Source organism: Mesoplodon densirostris, chromosome 4 (genome assembly GCF_025265405.1).
Source record: "Mesoplodon densirostris isolate mMesDen1 chromosome 4, mMesDen1 primary haplotype, whole genome shotgun sequence".
In the NCBI taxonomy this organism is placed as follows: Eukaryota; Metazoa; Chordata; class Mammalia; order Artiodactyla; family Ziphiidae; genus Mesoplodon; species Mesoplodon densirostris.
This window is the reverse complement of record NC_082664.1, coordinates 37,651,231-37,670,122: the sequence shown is the minus strand read 5'-3', so window position 1 is coordinate 37,670,122 and position 18,892 is coordinate 37,651,231. Positions and strand designations below refer to the sequence as shown.

At 35.5% G+C, this 18,892-nt stretch overlaps 1 protein-coding gene across 10 annotated transcripts in view; it reads left to right on the top strand.

The window, feature by feature from the left end:
• FUT8 (fucosyltransferase 8) overlaps positions 1-18,892 on the top strand; it is a 339,974-nt gene that overhangs the window by 219,867 nt on the left and 101,215 nt on the right. For all 10 annotated transcript variants that reach the window (XM_060095987.1, XM_060095982.1, XM_060095985.1 and 7 more), the window contains 2 exons: positions 8,307-8,422; positions 8,539-8,701. In XM_060095987.1, the coding sequence (XP_059951970.1) occupies positions 8,307-8,422; positions 8,539-8,701 (279 nt within the window). The remainder of the gene's footprint in view (positions 1-8,306; positions 8,423-8,538; positions 8,702-18,892) is intronic.

The window sequence follows — 18,892 nt, the reverse complement described above, 5'->3', positions numbered from 1 at the left end:
ACTTCATGTCCTCTTGCACTCCCCTTTTCCCACAGGAGAAACTTTAGGACCAGGGGATCCCCTCAATGCAGCACTGAACTGACCTTAGTTGGGGGGCCGTGGTCAAAGTGAAAACACTCCTCTTACCCTTCTCATGCTGTTTTTCTCAGATTTTGTGGTCGAAAGTGATGCTTCAGACTCACCCCTTTGTTCTGGGATCTTCAGAAAGGTATCTTGTCTATGGATAGTTGCTAGTTTCCCTTTCCCTGAGGGGGACTGAACTCAGGAACCACATATTTGGCCATCCCTCTTTCTCCTGGTTCCAGTTTTATTAAACCATTGTTTCATACGCTTTATCTGGGTTTTCAGTTGTTTCAGGCTTAATGGTAAATCTGATCTCTGTTATTTCGTCTTGGCCAGAAGACATTCTATATATCTTTTTGCACAGTGAATATAATAAAACATTCAGTTACCTAAATATTCAGATAAAGAGACTGTTCTTGCAGATTGACTTTTTTCTTTATGGGGTTTGGAAAGAATAGTCCTTTCCAATAGTCCTTATTCTGTACATTTTTTACATTGACTTCTCTATTACTTTTCTTTACCTATAGTTTATCCACAGTTGGATTAGATTATTGCATCACTAATAATCTAGTGAATTATTAGAAATCACTAATTCATTTCTATTTTATTAGAATTAGATTGACATTAGTAGTTAATGGAACTCTGCCAAAAAGACCTTATGCTAGTTCTTCATGCCTGTTTTCCCCTAATGTTATTACATCAATGTATGAAGAAATGAGAAAAAAAGGAGGACCTAGCCATATCTTTCTATTGTCTGAAATTTTGTATCACTAAAGTATATTCCGGAAAAGGAAATGCTTATCTTATGGTATATTGCTGCTAAAATATTGAATAAATTACAAGGGGCGGTACTTTTATTTTGTTTGAAATTATTTCCTAAAACCCAGCCATCTAATTCAGAAAGTAAGAGCCAAGTTCTAAAAACTATATACCAGGAAATGCCTCATTTATGAAGGTATACATATTTGTGCTCATAAATTGTGTAATTGTACACCTAACAACTCTCTTCATTTTATCATTATTCTGTTGTTTGTATACAAATGAAGGCTTTTTTTTTTTTTTTTTTTTTTTTTTGCGGTACGCGGGCCTCTCACTGTTGTGCCCTCTCCCGTTGCGGAGCACAGGCTCCGGATGCGCAGGCTCAGCGGCCATGGCTCACGGGCCCAGCGGCTCCGCGGCATGTGGGATCTTCCCGGACCAGGGCACGAACCCGCGTCCCCTGCATCAGCAGGCGGACTCTCAACCACTGCGCCACCAGGGAAGCCCAATGAAGGCTTTTTTAATTCAAATTCTGTAGCCTGGAAAACTCATGCTTAGAGGATGCCTATCTTTCCTGCTTCCGTTCAGTGTTAGTGCATACAAGTTCATGTGAAATTATAGAACACCTTATTTACTCTGATATAACTGTAACAGGAGCTTCTTTATTAAACATGCATTCTGAAGTGGTCAAGTAATTAACAGTTAATTTGGCTTCTTCTGTTATATAAAAATGCTAGAAAAGGTATTAAAAATTTCATGTCTTTTTTTTGAATTTTATTTTATTTTTTTATACAGCAGGTTCTTATTAGTTGTCTATTTTATACATATTAGTGTATATATGTCAATCCCAATCTCCCAGTTCATCCCCCCACCCCCACCACCACTTCCCCCCACCCCCACTTTCCCCCCTTGGGGTCCATACGTTTGTTCTCTACATCTGTGTCTATTTCTGCCTTGCAAACTGGTTTGCCTGTACCATTTCTCTAGATTCCACATATATGCGTTAATATATGATATTTGTTTTTCTCTTTCTGACTTACTCTGTATGACAATCTCTAGGTCCGTCCATGTCTCTACAAATGACCAAATTTCATTCCTTTTTATAGCTGTGTAATATTCCATTGTATATATGTACCACATCTTCTTTATCCATTCGTCTGTCAATGGGCATTTAGGTTGCTTCCATGACCTGGCTATTGTAAATAGTGCTGCATTGAACATTGGGGTGCATGTGTCTTTTTGAATTTATGGTTTTCTCTGGGTATATGCCCAGTAGTGGGACTGCTGGGTCATATGGTAATTCCGTTTTTAGTTTTTTGTGGAACGTCCATACTGTTCTCTGTAGTGGCTGTATCAACTTACATGCCAAAGAACAGTGCAAGAAGGTTCCCTCTTTTCCAACCCGCTCCAGCATTTGTTGTTTGTAGATTTTATGATGATGCTCATTCTAACTAGTGTGAGGTGATACCTCATTGTAGTATTGATTTGCATTTCTCTAATAATTGGTGATGTTGAGCAGCTTTTCATGTGCCTCTTGGCCATCTGTGTGTCTTCTTTGGAGAAATGTCTATTTAGGTCTCCTGCCCATTTTTTGATTAGGTTGTTTCTTTTTTTGATATTGAGCTGCTTGTATATTTTGGAGATTAATCCTTTGTCCATTGATTCATTTGCATATATTATCTCCCATTCTGAGGGTTGTCTTTTTGTCTTATTTATAGTTTCCTTTGCTGTGCAAAAGCTTTTAAGTTTCATTAGGTCCCATTTGTTTATTTTTGTTTTTATTTCCATTACTCTAGGAGGGGGATCAAAAAAGATCTTGCTATGATTTATGTCAAAGAGTGTTCTTCCTATGCTTTCCTCTAAGAGTTTTATAGTGTCCCATCTTACATTTAGGTCTCTAATCCATTTTGAGTTTATTTTTGTGTATAGTGTTAGGGAGTGTTCTAATTTCATTCTTTTACATGTAGCTGTCCAGTTTTCCCAGCACCACTTATTGAAGAGACTGTCTTTTCTCCATTGTATATCCTTGCCTCCTTTGTCATAGATTAGTTGACCATAGGTGTGTGGGTTTATCTCTGGGCTTTCTATCCTGTTCCATTGATCTATATTTCTGTCTTTGTACCAGTACCATATTATCTGGATTACTGTGGCTTTGTAGGATAGTCTGAAATCAGGGAGTCTGATTCCTCCAGCTCCGTTTTTTTCCCTCAAGATTGCTTTGGCTCTTCGGGATCTTTTGTGTCTCCATACAAATATTAAGATTTTTTTGTTCTAGTTCTGTAAAAAATGCCATTGGTAATTTGATAGGGATGGCATTGAATCTGTAGTTTGCTTTGGGTAGTATAGTCATTTTCACAATATTGATTCTTCCAATCCAAGAATATGGTATATCTCTCCATCTGTTTGTGTCATCTTTGATTTCTTTCATCAATGTCTTATAGTTTTCTGAGTACAGGTCTTTTACCTCCTTAGGTAGGTTTACTCCTAGGTATTTTATTCTTTTTGTTGCAGTGGTAAATGGGATTGTTTCCTTAATTTCTCTTTCTGATCTTTTGTTCTTAGTGTATGGGAATGCAAGAGATTTCTATGCATTAATTTTGTATCCTGTAACTTTACCAATTCACTGATGAGCTCTAATAGTTTTCTGGTGGCATCTTTAGGATTATCTATATATAAGTATCATGTCATCTGCAAACAGTGACAGGTTTACTTCTTTTCCAGTTTGTATTCCATTTATTTCTTTTTCTTCTCTGACTGCTGTGGCTAGGACTTCCAAAACTATGTTGAATAATAGTGGCGAGAGTGGACATCCTTGTCTTGTTCTTGATTTTAGAGGAAATGCTTTCAGATTCTCACCATTGAGAATAGTGTTTGCTGTGGGTTTGTCGTATATGGTCTTTATGATGTTGAGGTAGGTTCCCTCTGTGCCCACTTTTTGGAGGGTTTTTATCATAAATATGTGTGGAATTTTATCAAAAGCTTTTTCTGCATCTATTCAGATGAGCATATTGTTTTCATTCTTCAATTTGTTAACATGGTATATCACATTGATTGATTTGTGGAATCAATATTGATTGATTTGCAGAATCAATATTGATTGATTTGTGGAATCAATATATTGAGGAATCCTTGCATCCCTGGGATAAATCTCACTTGATCATGGTTTATGACCCTTTTAATGTGTTGTTAGATTCTGTTTGTTGGTATTTTGTTGAGGATTTTTGCATCTATATTCATCAGTGATATTGTTCAGTAATTTTCTTTTTTGTAGTACCCTTGTCTGGTTTTGATATCAGGGTGATGGTGGCCTCGTAGAATGAGTTTGGGAGTGTTCCTTCCTCTGCAATATTTTGGAAGAGTTTGAGAAGGTTGGGTGTTAGCTCTTCTCTAAATGTTTGATAGCATTCACCTGTGAAACAGTCTGGTCCTGGACTTTTGTTTGTTGGAAGATTTTTAATCACAGTTTCAATTTCATTACTTGTGATTGGTCTGTTCATATTTTCTATTTCTTCCTGGTTCAGTTTTGGAAGGTTATACCTTTCTAAGAATTTGTCCATTTCTTAAGGTTTTCCATTTTCACAACTACCATTTTCAAGGTTGTCTTTGGCATAGAGTTGCTTGTAGTAGTCTCTTATGATCTTTTCTTTTTCTGTGGTGTCTGTTGTAACGTCTCCATTTTCTTTTCTAATTTTATTGATTTGAGTCCTCTCCCTCTTTTTCTTGATGAGTCTGGCTAACAGTTTATCAATTTTGTTTATCTTCTTAAAGAACCAGCTTTTAGTTTTATTGATCTTTGCTATTGTTTTCTTCATTTATGTTTCATTTATTTCTCCTCTGATCTTTATGATTTCTTTCCTTCTACTAACTTCAGGTTCTGTTTGTTCTTCTTTCTCTAGTTCCTTTAGGTGTAAGATTAGATTGTTTATTAGAGATTTTTTCTTGTTTCTTGAGGTAGGATTGTATTGCTGTAAACTTCCCTCTTAGAACTGCTTTTGCTGCATCCCACAGGTTTTGGATTGTCATGTTTTTGTTGTCATTTGTCTCTAGGTACTTTTTGATTTCCTCTTTGATTCCTTCCATGATCTCTTGGTTATTTAGTAACTTATTCTTTAGCCTCCATGTGTTTGTGTTTTTTACATTTATTCCCCTGTAATTGTTTTCTAATCTCATAGCATTGTGGTCAGAAAAGATGCTTGATATGATTTCAGTTTTCTTAACTTTACCAAGGCTTGAATTGTGACCCAAGTTGTGATCTATCCTGAAGAATGTTCCATGTGCATTTGAGAAGAAAGTGTAATCTTCTGTTTTGGGATGGAATGTCCTGTAAATATCAATGAATGTATTTGGTCTGTTGTGTCATTTAAAGCCTGTGTTTCCTTATTAATTTTCTGTCTGGTTGATCTTCCATTGGTGTAATTGAGGTGTTAAAGTCCCCCACTATTATGGTGTTACTGCCTATTTCCTCTTTTATAGCTGTTAGCATTTGCCTTATGTACTGAGGTGCTTCTATGTTGGGTGCATATATATTTATAATTGTTATACCTTTTTCTTGGATGGATCCCTTGATCATTATGTAGTGTCTTTCCTTGTCTCTTGTAACACATTCATTATTTTAAAGTCTATTTTATCTGATAGGAGTATTGCCACTCTAGCTTTCTTTTGATTTCCATTTGCATGGAATATCTTTTTCCATCCCCTCACTTTCAGTCTGTACGTGTCCCTAGGTCTGAAGTGGGTCTCTTGTAGACAGCATATATATGGGTCTTGTTTTTGTATCCATTCAGCAAACCTGTGTCTTTTGGTTGGAGCATTGAATCCATTCACATTTAAGGTAATTATCAATATATATGTTCCTATTACCATTTTCTTAATTGTTTTGGATTTCTTTTGTAGGTCCTTTTCTTCTCTTGTGTTTCCCACTTAGAGAAGTTCCTTTAGCATTTGCTTCAGAGCTGGTTTGGTGGTGCTGAATTCTCTTAGCTTTTGCTTGTCTGTAAAGCTTTTGATTTCTCTGTCGAATCTGAATGAGATCCTTGCTGGGTAGAGTAATCTTGGTTGTAGGTTCTTCCCTTTCATCACTTTTAATATATTGTGCCACTCCCTTCTGGCTTGCAGAGTTTCTGCTGAGAAATCAGCTGTTAACATTATGGGAGTTCCCTTTTATGTTATTTGTCATTTTTCCCTTGTTGTTTTTAATAATTTTTCTTTGTCTTTAATTTTTGTCCGTTTGATTACTGTGTGTCTTGGCATGCTTTTCCTTGGGTTTTTCCTGCCTGGGACTCTCTGCACTTCCTGAACTTGGGTGGCTATTTCCTTTCCCATGTTAGGGAAGTTTTCATCTATAATCTCTTCACGTATTTTCTCGGGTCCTTTTCCTCTCTCTTCTCCTTTTGTGACCCCTATAATACAAATGTTTGTTTGTTTAGTGTTGTCTCAGAGGTCTCTTAGGCTGTCTTCATTCTTTTCATTCGTTTTTCTTTATTCTGTTCTTTGGCAGTGAATTGTACCATTCTGTCTTCCAGGTCATTCATCCGTTCTTCTGCTTCAGATATTCTGCTATTGATTCCCTCTAGTGTATTTTTCATTTCAGTTATTGTATTGTTCATGTCTGTTTTTTGGCTCTTCAATTCTTCTAGGTGTTTGTTCTTTAATTCTTCTAGGTCTTCGATAAACATTTCTTGCATCTTCTTGATCTTTGCCTCCATTCATTTTCCGAGGTCCTGGATCACCTTCCCTATCACTATTCTGAATTCTTTTTCTGGAAGGTTGCCTATCTCCACTTCATTTAATTGTTTTTCTGGGTTTTTATCTTGTTCCTTCATCAAGTACATATCCCTCTGCCTTTTTATTTTGTCTATCTTTCTGGGAATGTGCTTTTTGTGCCACAGTCTGCAGGATTGTAGTTCTTCTTGCTTCTGCTGTCTGCACTCTTTGTATTTGTTTTCTCCTCAGGTTGATAGCTAAGTTTAAGTTCTGCCAAATATAATTTAGAAATTGTTTCCCGAAAATGATTGTGATGGTAAGAATAGATATCCCAGGCATTTTGATATTACAGCTCATCTGTAGAATGACTGACCCCAGATACAATAGTCCTGTTAAGCTTTATTGACAGACACTGTGCTTCATACTTTTAGAGGCAGTTTCTCATTTAAATAGATTTTGGAAGAAAAATCAGCCATTATTTAATCTTCTTAATATTTTTTCAAAAGTATATATGTATGTATATGTATGTATGTAAATATGTGTATATGTATTAGTTTCCTATTGCTGCTGTAACACATACAATAAACTCTGTGGCTTAAAACAGAATAAATGGAAATTTATTCTGTTACAGTTTGGGAGGGCAGACGTCTGAAATGAGTTTCACTGGTCCAAAACCAAGGTGTCAGTGGGCCACATTCACTAGAGAAGCTGTAGGAGAGAATCTGTTTCTTTGCCTTTTCCAGCTTCTAAAGATGCCTTCCTTGCATTTTTTTGCTCATGACCCCTTCCTCCATCTTCAAAACTAATTAACCACATCACCTTCTCCTCTTTTGTAATAAAATTTCCTTCTACTCCCCTCTTATAAGAACACCTGTGGTTACAATTATGGCCCACATGGGTAATCCAGGGCTGTCTCCCTATCTCAGGGTCCTTAACTTAATCACACCTATAAGGATTCTTTTGTCACCTAAGGTAGCATTACATGTTACAGGATTGGGATGTGGGTATCTTTTATGGCCATAATGGAGTACAGAATACTGCCAAAAGTCACATAAAAACAAAATATGTTAGAAATAGGTACAGTTTGGAAAGAAGCTGTACAGGTTGATAATATAAGCAAGAGATCCTGGAGTTCCTCTGCTATATTCCAACATTTTGTATTATTGACTGATATTTTCCATTCCTGATGTAAACAGAACATTAATCTTCAGGGTTTTTTTCTGGTATACTTCATCTTCTATTCTTGTCTTTCCCTTCTTTATAAAACCCATGCTTAGTAATCTAAGGTCATGTGTTCATGAATCGGAACACAGATTTATATCTGATATTATAATTAATTTAGAAATAATTTGCATTTGATATTTGAACATAGACACAGGTTCAGTTATGTGCTTTCTTACTTCTTTTAAGCCTTTTTGTCACCCTCTCCTTCAACTTTGTTATTCTCAGCACTAATGAAGAATTGATCTCTTTGCCACTGATGGTGTTATTCTAAGTTGTATGATGAAAGTATTTAGGATACAGTTCTAAAGGTTCCTTAATTCCTAGAAGATCATACATCTGTGAGCTAGATTATTTTTTTGTGTGTTTGTTGAGTTTCATTCCAGTGTTTACATATTACCCTATAGCTTTGGAGAGAAAATTTCATTTGGTACTTCTAATATATGATATGGTCCAGTGACTTCTAGAGTTACCAATAAATAATGTTTTAGCAAAGTAAACATGTATTTTGTTGCATAATTTATAAGCTAAATGTTTACATTTTCTTCCTTGAACTACAGAATACCAGAAGGCCCCATTGATCAGGGGCCAGCTTCAGGAAGGGTTCGTGCTTTAGAAGAGCAGCTTGTGAAGGCCAAAGAACAGATTGAAAATTACAAGAAACAAACTAGAAATGGTAGGTAATGATACATTGTTTTTCCTCTTCAATATATTGCCATTAGCACAAATAATTGAAAATTTCCTTTCATCAGAATGTTGGAAATGCTGATGCTCTCTATTCTTTGACTGCAGGTCTGGGGAAGGATCATGAAATCCTAAGGAGGAGGATTGAAAATGGAGCTAAAGAGCTCTGGTTTTTCCTACAAAGTGAGTTGAAGAAATTAAAGAATTTAGAAGGAAATGAACTCCAAAGACATGCAGATGAATTTCTGTCAGATTTGGGACATCATGAAAGGTACTACATTTACATTTCATTTGGGGTTTAGTAAAGATTATAATCTAAGAATGGGAAATGCTAACTTTTGTTAATTTCCCTGCTGAATGGTAAATGATACCTACCATGTTTAGAAGCAGTAGAGTACCTCAGGGCTCAGTGGACAGTAATTGCCAAATGTCACTCATCACCAGAAAATATTATTTTAAATGAATTTCTAGAAATCTTTATACCCTAAATAAACTCAGAAGATAGTGGTGTCAGCCCACAATGCATTAAAATATCTTCTTTAAACTTCCTTATTATACAACCAATATTTGAAGTGACGTGTACAGTTTTACATTACAGTACATTCACTGGAACTCATACTGAGGCTGCCAGTTATATTTCTAACTGAAGCATTGAAAACTTTAAAATAGCAACTTTTTAGGGCTTCTAGTGAAAGGATAATAAGTTTTTGATAAAAAGGAGCATTCTGTTAATTGCTCTTCCGTTTAGTTGCTAGAAAGAAGAACCTGAAATCTGCCTAGTTAAATTTGTTTCTCTTGTTTGCACGTTTCTGGAAATATGGAGTTTATCCTCCATAAGAAAGGACACATTTCGGTGCTGGTGTGTTCATGCAGAACAAAATGTATCTGAGGATCATTATAGATATGTAAAACCTGTCCTTAGGCCTATTATTTATGCAAGTCTGTATTCCCAGTAGGATTCTGATGGCAATTACTGTCTCATTAGTGAACAATAGAAGAAAACTTGTTGTATTAACACAACCTACCACTATGAAGAGGAAAAGAATTACCCACAACCAACAGATTCATATATATTAACATCATCAGCAATATTGTAGTGATTTTGAAATATTGCTCTGCTGTTTTAAGTGAAATTACAAATAAAATCTGTCAGTTTATTGGAATCATTTTAGCATTAGTGAATCTACAGCAATAAGATTGCATAAATTTCAAGGGGCATTGACTTATTAGGCCACAGATTTGGCAGTTCCTTTGAAATTTTTAGTTTAGCTTGCAATCAAGCCATACTTAGACCACTAGACCAAATACTGACTAATTCTGTCCTTAATGCTTCTCTACCCTAAGCTGATTCTAGGCACCAAAGTTATGTTATTTGGAATTGTGTGCTTGTGTGCTTTGCTTATTGCAGTTTTATAGGAAAGTATAGATCTGAAGAGGATTTGAGTTGGGAAGCCTATGTGGTATTTAAAGGATAATTTTGGCTCTTGACTACTGATAGAATGTTTAAAGTTTGAGTGATTTAATTACTTGAGTATTTCATTGTTTGGTCTCTTCCAAATTAAAATAATTATTTATAAATTATTTTGTGCATATATTTTGTGACTATATGTAGAAATTGGAAAACATGTACAAATGAAAAATGTTGGGCCCTTAAAAGTTGATATAAATCAATGTTAAGTTTTTTGTGAGTTCTGGTTTAAATACATTATGTTTCTTGACACTAACTTTTAGTAAATGTTAAATAATATTTCACTGAAAACAAAAAAGGAAAGGTACCCAAAATATCCAAGTCGATTTCTTTTGCTGTCTTAAGCAGAAATTATAATGAACTTGGGATACAACTTTGCAGGGTAGTAATTTAACTCCAGGCAGCCAGATTAGAATGCAGTGATACAAATAATGAGCAATGGACAACCAAACATTAGAGAAATAACCTTTAAAGTAATGAATGTACAAATAGAGAGGATTTACATGTATGTAGAATATGCTGTCTTACTGCTAATTTCCAAGGTGAGTATAAGAATTAAAATTAAAACAGACTTTTGTTTGTCTCTCGTGATTTTTACAGTACACAAAAATCCCCATTTTCTTTTTACACTTGCCCAAATCATAGTGTACAAGTTGTCTCTGGACTGAAAGTCTGTATTCTCTGAAGAATCAGTTAGAGGTTGAGTCTATCAGTTTTCTTGTTCAGATTTCCCTTTGAATCACTCATCATTTTTTGGTTTAGAAAGACATCAGTTATAGAGAAGTAACTTATGGGCTTTTGTTTCTTCAGAAGGGGTTTCTTTCTATCTTAGAACTTTGTTCTGATAGAAACACTGATCCTCCTTTTTTTCCTTTCTAAATCAACTTTATTGTGGCATAATTTATTTACAGTAAAATGTACATATTTTAGTCTGTAGTTCTGTGAGTTTTGACACATGCTCATAGTTTGATAACCACCACTGCAATCCAGATGCAGAACACTGCTACCACCCCAAGAAAATTCCTTCTGCCTCTTTAGAGTCAGCACCACCCCACCCCCACACCAGTCCCTTGCAGTCACCCAATCTGTCTCCTGCCCCAATAATTTTACCTTTTCCAGAATTTTATGTAAATGCAATCACACTATGTAGTTTTTTGAGTGTGGTTTCTTTTACTTGGTATAATGCATTTGAGATTCACCCATGTTGTTTTGTGTATAGGTAGTTCATTCCTTTTTATTGCTAAGTAATATTCCATCGTATGGACCTACCACACTTAGTTTATCCATTCACCAGTTGAAGTACATTTGGGTTTTCAATTTTTTGGCGATTATGTATATATAAAGCTACTATAGACATTAACATACACGTTTTTTGTGGAAACATGTTTTCACTTCTTTTGGATTAATACATAGGAGTGGGTTTGATGGGTCATGTATGGCAGTTCCTTAGGAACTGGGCCGCACAACAGGAGGTGAGCGGCAGGTGAGCAAGCAAAGCTTCATTTGCCTCTCCCCATCGCTCGCATTACCGCCTGAACTCCCTCCCCTGCCGACCCTGTCTGTGGACAGATTGTCTTCCATGAAACCGGTCCCTGGTGCCAAAAAGTTTGGGGACTGCTGATGTATGGAGTGAATGTTTAATTCCGTAAGACATCGCCAAACTGTTTCCCAAAGGGTAGTATTATTTTGTATTCTCATCAGCAGTGTGTAAGAGTTCCAGTTGCTCTGTATCCTTGTTGCACTTGGTATTGTCAATTTTTACATTTTCCTCCTACCATTCTAGCAGGAGTGTAGTGGTATATCATAATGGTTTTAATTTGCAATTCCTTACTAATGATATTGAGCATCTTTTAATGTGCTTAATTGCCATCCATATATCATCCTTGGCCAAGTGTCTTTTCCAAATCACATGCTTAATTTGGGGGGAATTTTTTTCTTTTTATTGAGCTAAAAGCATTCTTCATTTATTCTGGATACAAGTCTTACTGGTGCATTTTAGAAAGCTCATTCTGAGATCCATGTGAAGGAAAGTCTGTTGTCAGGAAATGAGAAAGATTTTACAGAAGTCCAAGTATGTGATAATGAGCTTCTGGACCTGGGTAGTTGGTAGTAGGAATAGAAAGGGATAAATGCGTGAAAAATAGACGCTGCAGGACTTGGTAACTGATCCAATATAGGGAGATGGGGGACTCAAAAGTAATTGAGCACTTGTAATTTCCTGGGAAGACAGCTTTCATAAATGGACATCATTGTTTCTTTTGTAGTAATTTGGCTTTTTTCCCTGACAAAGTGTAATCCCCTGAGGACTGGAACTCTAACTTCAGTTTATTCTCTACCCTGCAGTGCTAAGCACTCATTATTTAGTTAGTGTTCAGTAAGTTATGTCTTTTTTATTTGCTGGGGAGGCATGTATGTGCATTCTTTGATTATTTCACACTCTACTTTGTACCTCCTTGTAAAAATAATCCTGTTCCATTGAAAGATTTATGAACATTATGCAACTAAAGAAAATTAAGTAATTGAGGTAAAAATATTCTCCTGTAATTGAGAATCCCAAAAGGTATGAAGGACAAGTTATAGGAGTAAAGTCATTTACCTCTGAATAAAACTGGAAGCTCCAGTTAATTTTAACAGTGGGTTCTGCAAAACAGAGAGTATCTGTTAGAAGTCAAGGATATATAGGGAAGGAAATGGGCTGATAGGAATCATGATGGGACTGGAAGAAAACCTGACATAGAAGGATTTTTGTACTCAGTGCCCTTGACTTCATGTTTGATTTGCTTTGGAGGACTTAAGTGATTCCTGTATCTAAAAGTAGTCTTGAGACTTCAGTTATACATGAATCACTAAAAAGAAAACTATCATAGTGTTTCTGATTTGGAGTGTAATTCTGATTCTAAGCAATGAAGTTTGGATTTTCTTTTAATTGAATGTGAATGATAAAAAATAATGTTGCTTACCAAATACATCTAATTGTTTGTTTACATTTTGTGGACTGTTTGCTCAGTAGTTTCTTAAATGCATCTAAAAATTTGTTAAAATTGAGGGAAAAAACCCCACTTTGCCTCATCATAAACTTATTAAGGTTGTTAGATTCAGAGAACTGGTTTAGATCTTTTGTCTTATTCCATGGTGCTACTCTCCTTGCAAGGAGAGGAGAAAGAGTAAAGTGAATACGGAACATTATTTTCTTTTGATGACCCTGAGCTCTTGGAATCAATCTACCTACTTGCTTTACCGTCAAAACTGGGACTTCACTTTAATATTGAAAAGGAAAAAAAATGTATCCTTACTTTTTACACATCTTTCATACTCAGCTTTTATTGCCTCTTAGACCTTTATAGCTTAATGTGGTAAGTAAAATTGCATATCTTTCATCTTAATTCTTCAAAAGGTAATACACCATACCTAAAGTATATAAATCAGAAATCCTTTTATATATGTTTATTAGTGTATATTAGATTTCTTTTATATGTGTGAACAATATGAATGGTTTATTGCACTGTTATTATGGAAGGTATATTTTAACTAAGTCAATTTTAGGAGCAGAACTTATTTATTTTCTAAATAAATTTCCTAGAACCCTACTATAAAAAACTAAATGTTGAGTAAATCACAAATATTGCTAATGTCCTCAATTGTCATACTAAGTAGAAAAATTTAGTTTCCAAACATTTTAACTTGTAAAGTCATGGTCATAGATATTATTGAAGATATTTGAAATTCAGTACTTATCATCTGATAAATAGAGGCATATCTCACAACAGTCTCTTCTCAACACATAGGTCAATTAGAAAGTCGGGAAGCCGAGAGTGCTCTGTCCTAAATTGTTAAGAAATTTTGTGTGTCATTGTTGTTACTGTAGTGGTTTTCAAACTTCAGCAAGGCATCAAGAGCACCTGGAGAGCTTCTTAAACTACAGATTGCTAAATCCCATCCTCAGAGTTCCTGATTCAGTAGGTCTGGAGTGAGGCCCGAGAATTTCCATTTCTAACACATTCGTAAGTGATGTTGAAGTTGCTGGTCTTTGAGAACTAAGGCTCTACAGAATCCCTGGTTCTCTTTATGCGTTCACCACTGATAGAGGTTGTCTACGTTTCTTGGAAAAAATCACATTTCTCTGTAGATTAGTGGACCTATCTGTAAACTGTGGGGAAAGACTCTTCTTTTGCTCCCCACTTGATGCTGTTCCTTTTAGTGAGGAGACCATGTTTCTTTTCTAGAATGTGGCTCCCACTGTTCATTACTCAAAATACCTGTCATTAATGCAGCTTGGATGCCAAATATCATACTTGATATGGGATTCAGCTCACCTGAGATTTTTAGCAGAATGCTATTGACCTGATTAGCCTATTACTTGAGAGCTAGTATCTAGTAGAGCTTGATCCCTGCCTGCTGCTACAGTTGGGTGATCAACTGCTAGTTAATTAGTAATATTCTTTGTCTTTTAGAAGGTTTTTTAAAGAATTTAGAGGGGCTGATGGTATAATAAATAAATACAGAGTAGCATATTATTATTACCTGCTGTATTGATCTCAAGCATTAGTATTATTTGATTTTTCAGTTGATGATTTCATTCTAATGATTGTATGTGACCACACTTCTTAGTAATACAGTCACATTTACCTGGTGCTTTTGATATCATTGATCATGAATTGACCCTGGCCTGTCTCTTTGAAATAGCAAGAGGGAAATCAGCAATTGAGAGTGATTATTTTTGTCATTATGGTTTTATTATTTATGTAGTAGTTGTAGGCTCAGTGCTTGGATTTACAGCCTCATAGATTTGGCCCTCAACCTCTGAGGGTGTCATGGAAAGTTTGTCTTACCACGCTTTTTGGTTGTCCAGAGATACATTTAACTTAATCATTGTCGCTTTGGTTCTTTTTGTCATCTTTATGGTGCCAAACACCAGTTTATGAAATAGTTACTGGAGTTGCTTCTTTCTTATTTTAAATTATATTAATTATTAAAGGACAGGAGGGCTCACAGGACTGATGAGCTATTTCTCAATTAAGTTGACTGAAACTATTGAGAAACAATGTAGTAAAGTAGCAATCTCATCACTCCTACCTGGTTTGCATCATCTCATTATCGGTAATATGTAAAGCAGCTTTGCTAAGACTGAGATCAGCTGTGTTTCCAAAATGATGAATGATACTTATGGCTAATTAAGCTGACTGGCTTTTTGCTACTGTGTGTAGGGGACTATGTAACAAAAGCACTTCAAATCAGATAAGTGGTACAATATCTGACTGGTTATAGGGCAAGATTGGTAGCTTAATAGCTTATGGATCTATCTGATCAGAATTGCTGGTCATAACCATTGTGGTCCAGTAGCTTGTGTTTTCACTCTCTTTATAAGGTAGACTCTACTCAACTGTCTTTGAAAGGTCCAAGAATTGAAATTTTCACTTTTGAATAGTTTTGTGAACCTTCAAATCTATTATTGTTTGTTTTTTATTTCATTACATACACACTTAATTTCTTTGATGTGTGATTTAATTGATTCTTACATTCAGCTGGAATGCAGATACTTGTTCTCCAGCTTTTAATTCCTTTGGACAAAATGTTTTTGTATGATTGTTTTTCTACTAAGGAATCCAGGCTTATTTTTAAGTGGTATTAGAACATTTCTCTTAATATCCTTAGATGAAGGGAGACATTGTCATATGAAGTGGTCCTTATTCTGCTTATCACTTAGTTTCTATCAAACAGATTGTGATTCTCCATCTTGTGTAAGGGAACATTCTCCCCTAAAATAAAATTTGCACTGGGAGGAGAACCTGCAGGTGGAAAAGTGTGTCTCATCTTGTGGCCCTAGTTCTGTTTTGCCTGCCCCCACCTTACATCTCCTTGGCTGTGGCTTCCAAACTCAAGAATTATTTTGACATTAAAAATAACTACTTACTAAGGATTTCCTACATACCAGTCACTGTGATAAAGGCTCTCCATTCATTATCTTATTTTGTCAACATAGTAATATTGATAGCCTCCTCATTTTATAAATAAAGTTATACTCAGACCTAGAGGATTTAGATAGCTTACGCAAGTAAGTGGAAGAGCTGTTATATTCTAAAATCTTTTCTCTTAATTGCTAAATACTTCTCTGAGCTTTATTTTTCACTTCTACACATGGAGATATAATTGCTGTATTACAGCACTGTGATCATTAAATGTGGGAAAATATATAAAACACTTTCCACAGTCACTGACACATTGTAGGTTCTGGTAGACTCTAGTCAGACCTGCACAAGGGAAGTCCTGTAAGAGGATATAAATAGAAAACTCTTAGATCCTCCAAGGAAGGCACAGGTAAGGGGAAATTGTCACAGCGCTCAATAGGAAGATCTGGAACCCAAACATAAGCCTAGTGGGCATCACTCACCAAATAGCATAATTATTGCCTTATGTGGTAGTATGAGCTGTATTTGTTGTTGCCCTTCTGGACTCCTTTCCACCCATGTGAGCTGTCAGAATGGTGGTATTCTAAAATTCCCGCTGAGACAACATGGGAGGCAGTGGGAGCATTGTCTGCCTATCTGTCTCCTGGTCACATTTTTATCCTTTGCACTGCTTACTTCTGCCCCAGGAGCAAACCAGAGTATTGCCCTTGATCCGTATTTATCTATGGATTAGGCTCTGTGGTATAGCCTCCCTTAGTCACATTTACTTTAATAAATGTCAGTTCCTTCACCTTGGACTTTTCTTCCTTGAATTATATCTGCTCTGTGCTGGCCCTCAGGGAGAATTTCCCTCTTCATCATTTTGAATAAGGTATAAGCAAAATACTCTCCTTGTGGTTCTTTATTGGCATAATTGAGACAGACTAGAACATTTAAAAAGAGTTTTGTGAATATTAAGGTATAAAAATAGGAAAATTAACAGAAAATACAAAGAACATAAATGTAGCCCAGTTTTTAAAGAAGAGGTTTTGATGCCTGTCATAGCTGGCTTTCGCTTAGAGTCACAGATGTTGGTCTAGTCTATCACTTATCTTCAGGCATGTGTATTCTACCCTCAAATGACTAGCACTATTCTGCTGGTACTTTGCCTGGGTTTGTATTTCCCAGGCTTTAATACCTCAGGCCTTTAGATTCACCACCCATGTCCTAGATTTTTTGGTATCTTCAAAGTCAAAACCAAGACATCCAGATTACCAGCTTGAGGGATACCTCTGGGAGACTTGATTTGAGAATGGAGTCACTGAAAATCCAGAATTTCTGTAGAATGGTTTTCAGGCAGCCTGTTTCCCAATAATGGGCCACAACTGAAACTTTCTGTTTGTTTATCCTCATGTCTTTGGCTAAAAGGTGACTAATTTTGCAGGATGGTAACGTCTAAACATTATTGGATTAGCAAAGAACTACAGCTGACCCTTGAAAAATGCGGGGGTTAGGGGCACCAATCCACTGCACAGTAAAAAAAAAATACATGTATAACTTTTGTCTTCGCAAAAACTTAACTACTAGTAGCCTACTGTTAACCAGAAACCTTACTGATAACATGAACAGTCAATTAACACATATTTTGTACGTTTCATGTATTATATACTGTAGTCTTAAAATAAGCTAGAGAAAAGGAAATGTTATTAAGGAAATCATAAAAAAGAGAAAATACATTTACAGCACTGTACTATCTTTATTGATACTGGAAGTTTATGTCCTCTGTTTACAAGATGAATTGTCTGTCAGTACCTACATCTGTATTGTCTTATATGATACAAAACACTGAAGGTATTATATGTATTACTAACATTAGAAAGCAAAAATGAAAAGATAACATGAAAAAAATTCATTTATGTTCAGCTGTAACAATACATGCATTATACCTGTAACAGCAATGATTGCTTTAAAGGAGGTAGTGTAATCAATATGATTGCTTCATGGTAGCCTAGCCTATACACTAGTAAATGAATTGTTTTAAAATTTTTATGGCATACAGTTTTACAATCATATTCATAATACAATATTGGAAACATTGTTAAATTTAAAAAAACACTTACCTATGATGATCAGCTGATATGCAATTTCTCCAGTTATGAGGAAGGCATACTGTATGGTAATGTAATTCTTTGAAAGCAAAGTTATAAAACAGTAAGAAAACGAACACATTAATTTTATATTAAATTATAGAATTTAATGCCTTTATGCCTATGTAAGGATAGACTGGTAACTACATATATTTTATACGTTCATGATATACCTAACTTTTTCTTAATTTTTTCAATATTTCTAGACTATGCAGTTCATCTGTGAGTTTTTTAAAATTGTCTCAAATCTCAAAAAATTTTTCCGATATTTATTGAAAAAATTTGCATATAACTGGACTCGCACAGTTCAAACGGTGTTGTTCAAGGGTCAACTGTAGGTTGAATTTAAAGTCATTTCCTGGGCTTGTCTTCCTTACATGGTCTCCAGTGGGGAGGCCAAGAAAAAAGTTTTACAAAGGAAGCTTAATTTTAGTTGACTATTGGAATAGAGTGCCTTATACTGTGACTCTGACTGCATTATCATAAAAAATTAGTGTACTTTTTTTGGTCTTTGGTCTTCTAGTTATAAAGTGGTTATTCCACTTTCTTGACAGATATTGGGATAAATATAAATAACTGATTGCTAAGACTTAGTAGTGATGTAACTCGGTAAAAACATTCACTTTTATGTTTTCTAATTTATTAAAATATACAGAGATCAGCTTTCATTCCCAGTGGTAAAGTGATGGCTTGATTACTATGACATGAAAGCATAAACCATGCCAATTTATATATTTCAAAAAATTTTCCTCTCTAAATTACACCTAATGTAGTTTTTTACCTGCTTGGGGCTATATACTGATTGTCATGGGATGTAGTGCTATTTGTCTGTGTGTGTGTGTATCTTTAATTTAATGTAACGCCATGCAGAGCATATTGAATTTTCTTTATTCCTTCAACAGGCATTTGCTGATAGACTGGTTATTTATCCCACTGTACTACATCTTCAGAAACAATACTGC